We start from the raw sequence: 14090 nt of genomic DNA, 5'->3' as shown, positions 1-14090 counted from the left end.
CCAACCAGCAATATCCATTTCCCCTGAGTGAATTTAAAAAAAACCTTTCAAGTTGTGAGTTCTAGCCTTCCTCTGCCCTCTGGTGAAAAGCAGTTCTCCTCAGCTCTCCTCTTAGCCTTCTATTTCTTACGTTAAATCTATTACCCTTGGTTATTGACCATTCTATTAATAGACAAAGTGCCATTCTATCTAACTATTTATGCCCCTGACAATCTTGTACACATATTTCAGGTCTCATTCTCAATTTCATTTCTCTAAAGAAAGCAACTCTGGCCTCTTCAGGTATTCTTCATAGCTCAGAGAGATTTTTTGGTGTTCCTTCTCCCTCATACCTCTGCCATGGCACTTTGCTGCTATTTTCAAATCAAAGGGCTTTCTTTGTGAACCCAGTTGCCATCTTGTTTTTGTCCTCTAATTGGCCACTATTTGGCTAATTCTAGGAAATTCAAGATGATTGATTGTTTCCCACTTTGTATATGTTTCAGATCCCCATTTCAGCCTGGCAGTGATCCCCCAAAAGTTGCAGAAAATTGCTGTTTTTGGTGTAAAAAATGACTGGATAGATTTGAATTGATATAACCACATGCTATCAGTGAACCTGACTTTAGGAACCATGAAATTTTATTTGTGTTGTAATATTAATTTTCAAAAGGGAAGTAGAAACCCATTTTGTTCTGAATATAGTATTATTGAGACACTCAATGAAATTTTTGGATAAAAATAGAAACCTCTCATAACGAAGCTGTAGACATTAAAAGCATATTCAATATTTGTAATAACAGAGAATAATATTCACATGTTAAGAATGCAATAAAATGCAAATATATTTTCTTGCATTGGTATGAGTTCTAGTATGGAATTTAGCTTTCACAGGAACCCCATGACACCCTCTCAGAAGTGACTGAAGTTTTGCTTTTGACAGCTTTCTGATGAATATCTTTAATGCATGAAATAGCGTGCAAATGAGCATAAATACAGACTGCAGACAGACATTTATTCAAAATCAATGCATTTACTAGTAGCTCCAGTGAAAAGGCATAAGGTGATTAGATACACAAGCTGCTTGTTAAATGGCATTTTGATGATTTATTGATATGTCCATTCTTGCATTCCTGCATACTTTTAAAGTATATTTTATTCCAAGATCAAAAATCTGTTGTTATTTTTCAAAATGATTTACAATGAAATATCTTTTATCATTAGCTGATAGTCTCCCTACTTCGATAAATTTGTTTGGTGAACCAGGAATCCTGAGAAGGATGATTGCATTTTATCAGAGGAGTATAATCCATTAAACTGCTGGAAGGGCAACTGTAAGTATATTTTATCTATTTCCTGTAACTGTAACACAACACTGCCTGAGGCTTGATCAATCTTCTTTTCATTGTAGTCATCATACGTGTATAGAATTGGTTCACCATTTTTATACAGTGCAACCTGAACACTTTTGCCTTTGACATGGATGTGATAGGAGAAATAGTAGATGCCTGGTACTTGGCATGTAAAAACTCCTGTTGCTGGATCATAGACATGGGCTTGATTGTATAGTAGTCGGTCAAAAACTATTGGCATTCCTGTTGTAGAATATGGTGTAGTGAGAATGGCTTTAAAACCTTGATCAGGATTTGGCATTGATTGGATTACAGTTTCTCCTGGTGGGCCCGGGGGACCCAGTAAACCTGGTGGGCCTGATGGGCCAGGGATGCCTGGTGGTCCTTGCAGTTTTGCATCACTGGATGTTTCCATACCTTCTCCCAAAAGGGTTCCTGATATGAAAGGGCTGGAAAGGCCTGGTGGACCTCGCTTTCCTGGATCTCCTCTCATACCTTTCTGACCTGGAGGACCTCGAGACCCATTTAGACCTTGTTCCCCTATTTTGCCAGCAGGTCCCATTTCTCCATAATTACCTTGAATCCCCACTGGTCCATGGAAACCAGGAATGCCTTGTATACCAACTTCACCAGGTCCACCTATGGGTCCTTTATCACCTTGTGGGCCAGGTGGCCCTTCTTTTCCTTGTAATCCTGGGATACCTTCTTCTCCTGGAATTCCTGATTTTCCTGGAGCACCTGTTAGTCCTTCATCACCTCGTAAGCCAGGAATTCCTGGCAGGCCTATATTGCCAGGTTCTCCTGGTGGTCCTGGATTACCGTCTTCACCTGGAGTACCTGGCATACCTGCTGGTCCTGTTGGCCCTGATACCCCTGTGGATCCTGCAATACCAGATTCTCCATCTATTCCTTGAACACCCTTCTCACCAGCAAAGCCATCCATACCTCTGGGACCAGGTTCACCTTTAAGGCCTGGCAAACCTGCTTTTCCAATAGCTGGTGGTCCAGGAATACCTGGTATACCTTGTGGACCTGGAGAACCCTTGCTTCCAGGAAGCCCTGGAAGTCCTGGTTTCCCATCTGCTCCTGGTATTGAAATTGATATACCAGGTGGCCCCTCTGAGCCTCTTTCACCAGGTAAACCAGCAGCTCCGGGTCTACCAGGTTCTCCACTTTCACCTTTTTCTCCTGAAATACCATGAATACCAGGAACGCCCGGTAGACCTGCAAATATTTTGCCAGGAGTTCCTGGCTCACCTTGAGGCCCTGGATATCCCTTTGGTCCTGTAAGGCCAGGAGGGCCAAATCCAACATCACCCTTTTCTCCGCACAGACCTGGATATCCTGGTTCCCCAAAAATTCCATGTTCACCTCTTGATCCTGCAGATCCTGGAGGTCCTTGTGGACCTGCCTCACCATCCACAGCTTTTATTGTACCTCCAGGAGAACCTACAGGTCCAGGAGACCCTTGATGTCCTGGTTGTCCTTGAGGTCCTATGTCACCAGTTGGCCCACAGATTCCTGTTTCGCCCTTTCTTCCTGGTGTTCCAGATATGCCTGGATGTCCTGCACAGGATGGTCCTGGCATTCCTGTCTGACCAGGTGGTCCACATATGCCCGGAGGTCCTATAGTTGCAGCACCTTTTGCACCAGGTGGACCTCTTGGTCCAGGTAAACCTGGTGGACCTCTGATGCCTGTAAAAAGGAAAAATAGGCATAATTTAAAATCCATATTTTGTCACTTTATTTTCTTTAAATTGCCTAATTAATCTCCCACAGTGTTAAATCTAAAAGTAATTTGAGAGGACTGGTTTGAATGTAGAACTTGCTCCTTTGTGGAGATTTTGAGGATATTTAAATTCATTCATAAAATATGAGCATCACAAGCAAGAATACATTTTCTGGTTTATGGAAACACAGTAGTTAGCCAATATAATTTGGAGGCCCTGATTAATCTTCCAATTTCCACAATCCATCATGACAGCTGCAGAATTTATGTTAATTATATAAATCCAATATAAAGGTCTAGTTTGATAATGATAACTAAAAAGATGACTACATTTCTACCTGGAAGGAAATCTGTTGTCCTTACCTGATCTAATCAAACTGTGAATCTCAAGTATTTCACTGCATCCTTTATAAAGGCTATTTGAGGGTTATTTGTATGCTCACAACTCATGAATGAATAACTTGAAAAACAGATGGGTACACATCTCATAAGTAGAAGACAAGAGGTTGGTGGTAGAGAGTTGCTTTTCAAACTGGAGGCCTGTGACCAGTGGCATACCACAAGGATCGTTGCTGGGTCCACTGCTTTTTGACATTTATACAAGTGATTTGGATGTGAATCTAGAAAGTATGGCTAGTAAGTTTGCAGATGGCACCAAAATTGGTGGGGTAGTGGATAGTGAAGAAGGTTGTTTTCAGAGTACAATGGGATCTTAATCTATATAAATATGAGGTGCTATATTTTGGAAAGGCAAATCAGGGCGATCCTTATACACATTATGTTAGGGTCCTGGGGAGTGCTGCCGAAAAAGAGACTTTGGAGTGCAGGTGCATAGTTCCATGAAAGTAGAGTTGCAGGTGGACAGAATAGTGAAGAAGGTGTTTGAAATGCTTGCCTTTATTAAGTCAGTCCGTTGAGTTTTGGAGTTGGGAGGTCATTTGCAGCTGTGCAAGACATTGGTTAGGCCACATTTGGACTATGGTGTTCAAATCTGGTCTCCCTGCTATAGGAGAGATGTTGTTAAATTTGAAAAGGTTCAGGGAGATTTACAAGGATATTGCCAGGGTTGGAGGGTTTGAGCTATAGGGAAAGGCTGAACAGGCTGGGGCTATTTTCCCTGGAGCATTTGAGGCTGAGGGGCGACACTATACAGATTTATAAAATCATGATGTACACCTGTAGGGTGAATAATCAAGGTGTTTTCCCCAAGTTGTGGGGTCGAAAACTAGAGGGTATAGGTTTAAGTCAAGGGGGGTAAGATTTAAAAGGGACCTAAGGAGCAAATTTTTCACATAGTGGGTGGTGTGTGTATGGAATAAGCTGCCAGAGGAACTGATGGAGGCTGGTACAATTACAACACTTAAAAGGCATCCAGATACGTGTATGAATAGGAAGGGTTTAGAAGAATATAGATGAAATGCTGGCAAATGAGTTTAGATTAATTTAGGTTAGCTGGTCAGTATGGACAAGTGGGACCAAAGTAATAAAATGTGAGGCTGGATGAACACAGCAGGCCAAGCAGCATCTCAGGAGCACAAAAGCTGACGTTTCGGGCCTAGACCCTTCATCAGAGAGGGGGATGGGGGGAGGGAACTGGAATAAATAGGGAGAGAGGGGGAGGCGGACCGAAGATGGAGAGTAAAGAAGATAGGTGGAGAGAGTGTAGGTGGGGAGGTAGGGAGGGGATAGGTCAGTCCAGGGAAGACGGACAGGTCAAGGAGGTGGGATGAGGTTAGTAGGTAGCTGGGGGTGCGGCTTGGGGTGGGAGGAAGGGATGGGTGAGAGGAAGAACCGGTTAGGGAGGCAGAGACAGGTTGGACTGGTTTTGGGATGCAGTGGGTGGGGGGGAAGAGCTGGGCTGGTTGTGTGGTGCAGTGGGGGGAGGGGATGAACTGGGCTGGTTTAGGGATGCAGTGGGGGAAGGGGAGATTTTGAAACTGGTGAAGTCCACATTGATACCATATGGCTGCAGGGTTCCCAGGCGGAATATGAGTTGCTGTTCCTGCAACCTTCGGGTGGCATCATTGTGGCAGTGCAGGAGGCCCATGATGGACATGTCATCAAGAGAATGGGAGGGGGAGTGGAAATGGTTTGCGACTGGGAGGTGCAGTTGTTTGTTGCGAACTGAGCGGAGGTGTTCTGCAAAGCGGTCCCCAAGCTGATAAATAAGGTTGATAAATAAGGTGAGAATCCACAGTCTCCAGGGCATTTTGGCAAATTAGATCCAATTGCTGGGTGGCAGGAAGCAGAGGGTGATTTTCCAAGGTTGTTTTTGCAGTTGGAAGCCTTTGTCCAATGACCTATCACAGGGTTCAGTGTTCAGTCCCTTGCTATTTGTAGCGAACATTAACAATTTAGACGTGAATGTAGGAAGTTTGATCAGTAAATTCATAGATGATGCAAAAATTGGCAATGTGTTAAATAGTGGCAAAATAAGCCATAGACTTCAGAATGACATAGACAGGCTGAACATTGGTAAATGGCATTTAATCCTGAAAAGTGTGAGGAGATGCATTTTGTGAGGACTAACAAAGATCCTTAAAGGCAACAGGACAGATAGATTGGATGGTTAAGAAGGCATAAGGGACACTTGCCTTTATTAGTCCAGGTGTTGAATACAAGATCAAAGAGGTTATAATAGAAATGTACCAGAAATCAATGTGGACACAACTGTAGTACTACGTGCAGTTCTGGTCACTGTATTAAGAGAGACATAACTGCACTGGAGAGTGTCTAGAAGAGATTCGCCAGAATGTTGCCTGGGCTGGCAAATTTCAGCTATGAGAGAGACCAGATAGATCGGGGTTATTTTCCTTTGCGCAGAGAAGCTGATGGGGACATAACTAAAATATAAAGGGCAAAGAGACAGGGTATATTGTAAAACCTCTCCTTTTGAAGCAGATAGGAATGAATGTTACAAATGTTCACCTAAGTAACAGTTGAAGCATTAATTGAAATTATGGAAGAAACAATTGGACTTGATGGTTGATCAAAGAAATAGCCCACTTTTCAATTTGCCTTGTGAATTTAGAAGACAATTCTCCTGTATAGTGAAAACTCTGTCCTCCACAACACAGCAAGTAGAAACCAAACTACTAACAGCACTACTAATGACACAAACCTGGGGTATTTTGTTTTACTTCCATACATGTAAATGCAATTCAAAATATCCCACTGGATTAGAAAGGAGTTATTAGAGTTTGGAAGAATAGGACATATGGGACACTGGAGACCATGATTGTTTTGTACAAGGGTCCTTAATCTATGTTATTTGTTCTTTCTGGGCTTTTGAATGACTTCGGACTAAATTATCAAGTGAGACATTTTAAAATCAAACACCCAGTAAATCATTAGTCATTCATCACAAAGAACATAGAACATTGAACATAGAAAAGTACAGCACAGTACAGGCCCTTCGGCCCATGATGTTGTGCCGTGGAATATCCCTAATCCAAAAATAAAATACCCTAACCTGCATTCCCCTCAATTCACTGCTGTCCATGTGCATGTCCAGCAGTCGCTTAAATGTCACTAATGACTCCGCCTCCACGACTACCACTGGCAAACTATTCCATGCGCTCACAACTCTCTGGGTGAACAACCTCCCTCTGACGTCTCCTCTATACCTTCCTCCTAACACCTTAAAACTATGACCCCTCGTGGCACTCAATCCTGCCCTGGGGAAAAGAAAAAATAAGAACATAAAAATATAACTAGACATAAAAAAGAATGAAAGGTCTAAAACTAGAAAAAAAGGCAGAAAGATGTTCAAGTAAACAAGAACATTGGAACAATAAGTAAAACCAGCTTTGTACCAGTAGATGATGCTATTGTTATTTTATGACGCATAAGCATACAAGTTCGAACAGGAGTAGGCCATTTGGCTCCTTGAGCCTGCTCTGATTGTAACCTCAGCTTCATTTCAAACTCTTCCCAAGAATCTAGCTAACTCTCCATTAAAAATCTTTAAATATTCTGTTTCCACTGTCTTTTGAGGTAGGGTGTTTCAAAAACGAATGTCTATCTTAAAGAGAAAATATCAACTTGCGTCACTCTTAAATGGGTAACCCATGATTTTTAAACAGTAGTCCCTCGTTCTCCCATAAATGGAAACATCCTCAAACTGCATTCATCATGTCAAGACCTCTCAGGATCTTTATACCACTTACTGACAATTTCTTGCATGTGAGGTTAAAATAGCAGTAAATCTCCACTGACATAATAACAGCCTGATCAACTACCTTTAAGAAAGAGGTTAATAAAACAATAAAATAAAATTTATAAGTAAAGGAAGATATATTCTTCATTACTTTGATGCACAAAGAGCAATGTAAGTTTCAGTATTGAATACAAAATATTTTCCATATTTAAATTGTAAACAATGATTTACACAATTGATGGTTGTACACAAGAGCCATAGAGTCACTGAGTTATACAGCATGGAAACAGACCCTTGTTCCAACTCGTCCATGTGGACCAAGTTTTCCAAATGAAACTTCCCACTCACATCCATTTGGCCTATATCCCTCTAAACCTCTCCTATTCATGTATCTATCCAAGTGTCTTTTAAATGTTGTAACTGTACCTACATCTACAACTTCCTCTGGCAATTCATTCCACATATGAACCATCTTCTGTGTGAAAAAAATGCTTCTAAGGTCCCTTTTAAATCTTGGCCAAACATAATATTTTGTTCCATGTTTTCAGGACTTGTTACAAGATATAATTCCCACATATTAACCAATCAAACTTGAGTCTGTTGAATCAGGATGAATTAAGACCATTTCCGAGCTGGCTCTATCAATCTCATTTTGGCAGCAATAGAACAACATTGACAGAAATCTCCTAATGAAGAGAGAAATATTTACGAAAATGCTGAATATTATTTAGAAGAAAGGGATTCATAAAGTGAAATATTGTATTTTTTTATTTTCTCAGCTTTTTCTGATCAATTTTGCCAAGCAATTATCTTCTTTTTCTGAAGACATTGAGTCATTTGTATGATTTTACAACTGCTTCTTTTACCTCAACAAACTGAACAGTTAGCAGTTTGAAACAAAAACAGAAATTGCTGGAAAAGCTCTGCAGGTCTGGCAGCATCTGTGGAGAGAAATCAGAGTTAGCATTTTAGCTCAAGTGACCCTTCTTCATTCTGAAGGGTCCATTCTGAGGAATGGTCACTCAACCTGAAACATGAATTCTGATTTCCGTCCTTGGATGCTGCCAGACCTGCTGAGCTTTTCTAGCAATTTCTGTTTTTGTTTCTGATTTACAGCAGCTGCAGTTCTTTTGGTTTTCATTCAGCAGCTTTGATCATTCTTAAAGTTCTAGCTGGTTATTTGGAACATTATAGCTGCTCCTGATACTATTCTGCCTTACATTCTTATACTTTAGAATTAAAAGGTGTAAATGCAATACACTGGGACCATCCTAATTGTTCTCGAGGGGATGAGGTCATTTTGAAGCAAAGACAATGATAATGCAGGGAAAGACCCCAGTTGTGTACGATTAACTTGAACCCAACACCTTTTTTGGAAGAGAGATGTGGTGAGCCACATGTTACTTTTCAATTTTAAAAATATTAAATTATACAGAATGCCACAAGCAGCAGAAAGACAGTTAAGTTAAAGCTGTAGTCTCCCACCTGTCCCTTTCATATTCATCAGTACGGAAATTTGATGTCCTGGTAAGAAAACCACTCTTGACATGCTATACATCCATTTCATTGAAAGAATCCTGCAATAATTTTAATATACAACTACTGAATCAGTTTTGACCAGCATTTCAAAAGTGAAAATGCCTCCTTTAATTGGCCCATAACACATGCTCCTTTTCTTAAGATGAGCTAAACACATGAACTACAAACTTTTCCTTTCATCTTTATTAGTAAACGTGCTATCGTGTGTAACTACTTTTTTGTCTTGAGTAAATGATATATCAAGAAACTTCTGGGTGAATGCATGACTAAACAATCTTTATTTGAAGCGAAGAAACGTTTGCGGGTGATTAATCCACTTGTTCCTCCCTGACAAAAGCATACACTGATCACAGGCGGTAAGGAAAGAGAATTTGAATTTCTGTCCTCTCTGATCCTTTTCCATAACATTATGATTCTATAAGATTTTTGTTTAGGTAAGAGCACTGGAATAGGAATAAGCCATTTCATCTTTCTTGTGCCATTCTTATCTTGGCTGAATGATTTTGAGCCTATTTACCCATCTCTGCTTCAAATTTCTCAACACCTGTATGTAAAAAAAAACAAACCCAATCTTAAACAACTTAATTGCTGCAATATCTTTTTGGGAAGCAATGTCAAAGTTAGAGAAAACTATACTTGGATAGTACCAGAATTGAGAGATTTTACTTATCAGGATAAATTTTGTTCTCTAAAACAGAGAATACTGAAACCAATAAAGGGCCTCAAAATTATGAAGGAGCTTGGTAAGGTTGAATTTAGAGAAGATAGTCACACTTGTAGGTAAGATCAAAACCAGAAGGTATGTTTATCATCGCTAAGAAAGCAAAGAATAAATTATGGAGAAATATTTTCCTCGCGCAAGTAGCGCAAAAGTGAACGTTGCTGCCACCAGTAATTAATCGAGACAAATAGCATTGACTATTCAAGGGGAAAAGCAGATGAATACATGAAAACTAGATAAAGGCCACACAGAGTTTTGCCTTACATTTAGCATGTCAGTATATCTTCAGGTGATGTGCTCCCGTTATAGTAAGTCTATCACAGCACCTGACCTGAGGGCATAAAAGTTGCAAACTCCATCTAAACTTGGGCCACTGTTGCTGGAAGTATGCTACTGCTTGTAACCAAATAGCCTAATGTCTGCACAAACATAGGAATGCCTATGAATGTAATATTTGTATATATTAGTGAGCTGTAATAAGAATTTGTTGGATCTTTCAATACCATGTTACCTGCACAGACTGTAACTACTTTGAAATGAGATGTAAGTAGTTGTATCTTCATGCAAGCAGATTACCCAAAACACACAAATATCTTTTCTGATGAAGGGTCTAGGCCCGAAACGTCAGCTTTTGTGCTCCTAAGATGCTTCTTGGCCTGCTGTGTTCATCCAGCTCCACACTTTGTTATCTCAAATATCAAGAGGTACTTTTGAATCTACACATTGCTGCTCTAAGCTGCAAAGTTGAAGGCATTGTAAAGTTTGATCTGTTGCACTTTGACCAGAGCCATCGTGAATTTACACTCAACAACTGCTGAAAATAAGTAACTACAGGTTTTGCAAAACATCATTATCTAGGGATAATTTGACACTCGCTGTTAAAGAAGTACTGAGAAAATGTATTCATTTTAGCCATATAGAGAATAACTTGATGTATTACAACAAGTCATTTTCAAAGCTACATAAGTTCGAATGTCAAAAGCATTACACTATGATATAATGTTCATGTTACATCAGGGACCATGGATATTGAATTCACAAGTAGGACAGCACATGAATCACTTTATTAGCCGGGGATGAATTAGGATATTCAGTGACTCATGAATGTATATGGGGCAAGCCAAACATACCAATCCCAGCATCTTTACTTCCACACGATGTTCCATTCGTTCATGTGCTAGAAGGTAGCAACAGATGTATTCACAGTACATGGGGAAGATTGCATCCTTGTGATGGACTACTTCTTCAAATTGCCAACTGTTCAACATCTTAAAAACACAATACATGTGGCTGTTGCTGACATGATGACCAGAATTTTCAGTATATTTGGCATATCAGAATAGGCATTAGCTGATAGTAAACCACAATTTACTGGCAAACCATTTTAAGCTTTGCACTTAATAGAGAATGACCCATATATCATTTCCCACTAACCGCACTGAAAAAGTCCAGCAGAACAAATGATACGTGATATCAAATCAATGACCATCAAGTGTTGAGCGACAATCTTTTTGCATTTTGTTGTTACAAAAGCAGAGGAAAATTAAAGTAATATATGACAAGTGACCAGGTAGAGAACTACAAAATCTGCAAACTGGGCAGAGAAATACAAATACCAGCAATGGTTTCTAAAATATGCAACTAAACTAAATCCTACAAAGTCATCATCAATCATGGTGCTTCATTGCAAAGGATGAGAAGCCAACTCGGATTGACATACCAATCATGTACAAACAGAAATGAGAAAGAAAATATTGACAATAATAGTACAATAGTGTTGAATGACAGCAATCAGCTGCAAGATAATCAACTTGTTAAACAAGTACAACAAAGAATAATACCAGATTGGTAAATGATCACCAGACTAGGATGAGTTGTCAAACCTCCAAAGTATTATATTAAAGTTTGAGCTGTAATTCTGTTTTTACATTTATCAAGTTAATATATGCTAATGTACAATCTTATACTGTATATCTGTTTGAATTTTTAAATTTTTTTTGGTAAAGTGGAAGCAGTAGTATAGTGGTAATATCACTAGACTTACTAATTGCCCAACTTTGGAACTATTTTGATTTGAGCACACATGAAGCTAAGGTGCCAGAAAGTAAAAGCATTTTTAATAAAGGGATCGATGTCAATGGAGATCAACAATGCTTCATGGACTGGAAATCTGAAATGGATGAGCGATCTGAGAACAAACATCCATTTGTTTGCATTGCCTAGCACATCGGCTTAACCTAGCATCTTGAATGTCCATAACCAAGATTTTCAGGTTTTTATTTCTGCCAGGATATAATTTCCTAATTTTATGTCAAGGTCTATTTTATGCTGTTGTCTGCTGAAGTGCACTTGCAAAGTATTACAAATATAGTGGCATACAGTATTCCCTGCACTGTTTGCTAAGAACATTGAAAGATTCCTGAACTTTATTGACTGCGCCCAAACTCCCCCTCCCATTCTTTAGATGACGTGTCCATCATGGGCCTCCTGCAGTGCCACAATGACGCCACACGAAGGTTGCAGGAACAGCAACTCATATTCCGCTTGAGAACCCTGCAGCCCAAAGGAATCAATGTGGACTTCACCAGCTTCAAAATCTCCCCTTCCCCACCGCATCCCAAAACCAGCCCAGTTCGTCCCCTCCCCCCACTGCACCACACAACCAGCCCAGCTCTTTCCCTCCACCCACTGCATCCCAAAACCAGCCCAGCCTGTCTCTGCCTCCCTAACCTGTTCCTCCTCTCACCCATCCCTTCCTCCCACCCCAAGCCGCACCTCCATTTCCTACCTACTAACCTCATCCCACCTCCTTGACCTGTCCGTCTTCCCTGGACTGACCTATCCCCTCCCTACCTTCCCACCTATCCTCTCCTCTCCACCTATCTTCTTTTCTCTCCATCTTTGGTCCACCTCCCCCTCTCTCCCTATTTATTCCAGAACCCTCACCCGATCCCCCTCTCTGATGAAGGGTCTAGGCCCGAAATGTCAGCTTTTGTGCTCCTGAGATGCTGCTTGGCCTGCTGTGTTCATCCAGCTTCACACTTTATTACCCTAGATTCCATGCCTGTCATACTATCCACCTATTTCCATTACTTCGAGGCAAAAAGAGATTGGCCCTAACCATATGATCTGAAACGATATGCAAGGTAAAAAGTCATTGGGGAACACATTGTCACATTCCATCAATCAGAAAATATTAGCATTACTCTTATTCACTGTCTCCCTACATCTAATCACTTACCAACCCATGTCACAAGGTTACCAAAAATATGGTGCACTTTTATTTTCACAATGATTATGCAAAAATACACACGAGATTCATAACATTTCCCTTGATATTTATGTACACTGATGATCATTAGTAACATGCAATTTCCCATCACTTACTTAGTTTGGAATACTAGAACACAGAACTTAGAGCTGTACAGCACAGGAATGGACCCACGATGTTGTACCAAACATAATGCCAAATTAAACTAATTTATTCTGCCTGTCCTTGGTCCATATCCGCCTCTTCCTTGTATATCCATGTGCTTATCTAAAAGTCTCTTAAACAGCCCTATAGTATCTTCCTCCACTACTACCTCAGCAGCGCATTCCAGACTCCTACCACTTTCTGTGTAAAAAAAAACTTGCCACTCATATGATAATAAAATGTGAGGCTGGATGAACACAGCAGGCCAAGCAGCATCTCAGGAGCACAAAAGCTGACGTTTCGGGCCTAGACCCTTCATCAGACGGGTCTAGGCCCGAAACGTCAGCTTTTGTGCTCCTGAGATGCTGCTTGGCCTGCTGTGTTCATCCAGCCTCACATTTTATTATCTTGGAATTCTCCAGCATCTGCAGTTCCCATTATCTCTTGCCACTCATATCTCCTTTTTAACTTTTTACCCTGGCCATAAATGCATACCACATAGTATTTGACATTTCAACACTGGGACAAAGATTCTGACCATCAACATTATCTACGCATCTCTTAATTTTACAACTTATTCAGAATTAGTAAGAACTGCCAATGCTGGAGCCAGAGATAACACAGTGTGGAGCTGGAGGAGCACAGCAGGTCGGGTAGCAATAGAGGAGCAGGAAAGTTGACATTTTGGGTCGGGACCCTTCTTCAGAAATGGGGATCTTTGGGGGATTCCCACTTTGAGGAAGTCATCCTCCTCCCTCCAGAAAGACCTCACCTGTTTCTAAAGAAGGGTCCCGACCTGAAATGTCAAATTTCCTGCTCCTCTGATGCTGCCTGACTTGTTGTGTTCCTTCAGCTCCACACTGTGTTATCTCAATAATTTTATAGACTTCTTTCAAGTCTCCTCTCAGCCTCTGCTGCTCCAGAGAAAAGAACCCGAGTTTTTCTAGCCTCTCCTTGTGGTTCATAACATCTAATCCAGGCAGCATTCTGATAAACCTTGTCTGCACCCTTCCCAAAGCCTTCACATCCTTGTTGAAATGTGGCGACCAGAATTGAATGCAATACTCTAAATGTGACTCAACCAAAGTTTTAAAAAGCTGCAACATTACATCCTGACTCTTGTACTCAGTTCCCTGAACAATAAAGGCAAGCATGCCGTATGCCTTCTTTACCATCCTATTTAATTATGTGGCCAC

General features: G+C 40.6%; 1 protein-coding gene across 3 annotated transcripts in view; it reads right to left on the bottom strand.

Moving 5' to 3' along the window:
* Positions 1-1033: 1033 nt before the first annotated feature.
* The window catches only part of LOC125452469 (collagen alpha-1(X) chain-like), a 56207-nt gene continuing 43150 nt past the window's right edge, over positions 1034-14090 (bottom strand). For all 3 annotated transcript variants that reach the window (XM_048530926.1, XM_048530929.1, XM_048530927.1), the window contains one exon: positions 1034-3026. In XM_048530926.1, coding sequence (XP_048386883.1) covers positions 1216-3026 — 1811 coding nt within the window. In that variant the 3' untranslated portion in view covers positions 1034-1215. The remainder of the gene's footprint in view (positions 3027-14090) is intronic.

This window comes from Stegostoma tigrinum, chromosome 4 (genome assembly GCF_030684315.1).
Source record: "Stegostoma tigrinum isolate sSteTig4 chromosome 4, sSteTig4.hap1, whole genome shotgun sequence".
Taxonomy (NCBI): Eukaryota; Metazoa; Chordata; class Chondrichthyes; order Orectolobiformes; family Stegostomatidae; genus Stegostoma; species Stegostoma tigrinum.
The sequence above is the reverse complement of the archived record's forward strand: the minus strand, read 5'-3'. Positions and strand labels throughout refer to the sequence as shown.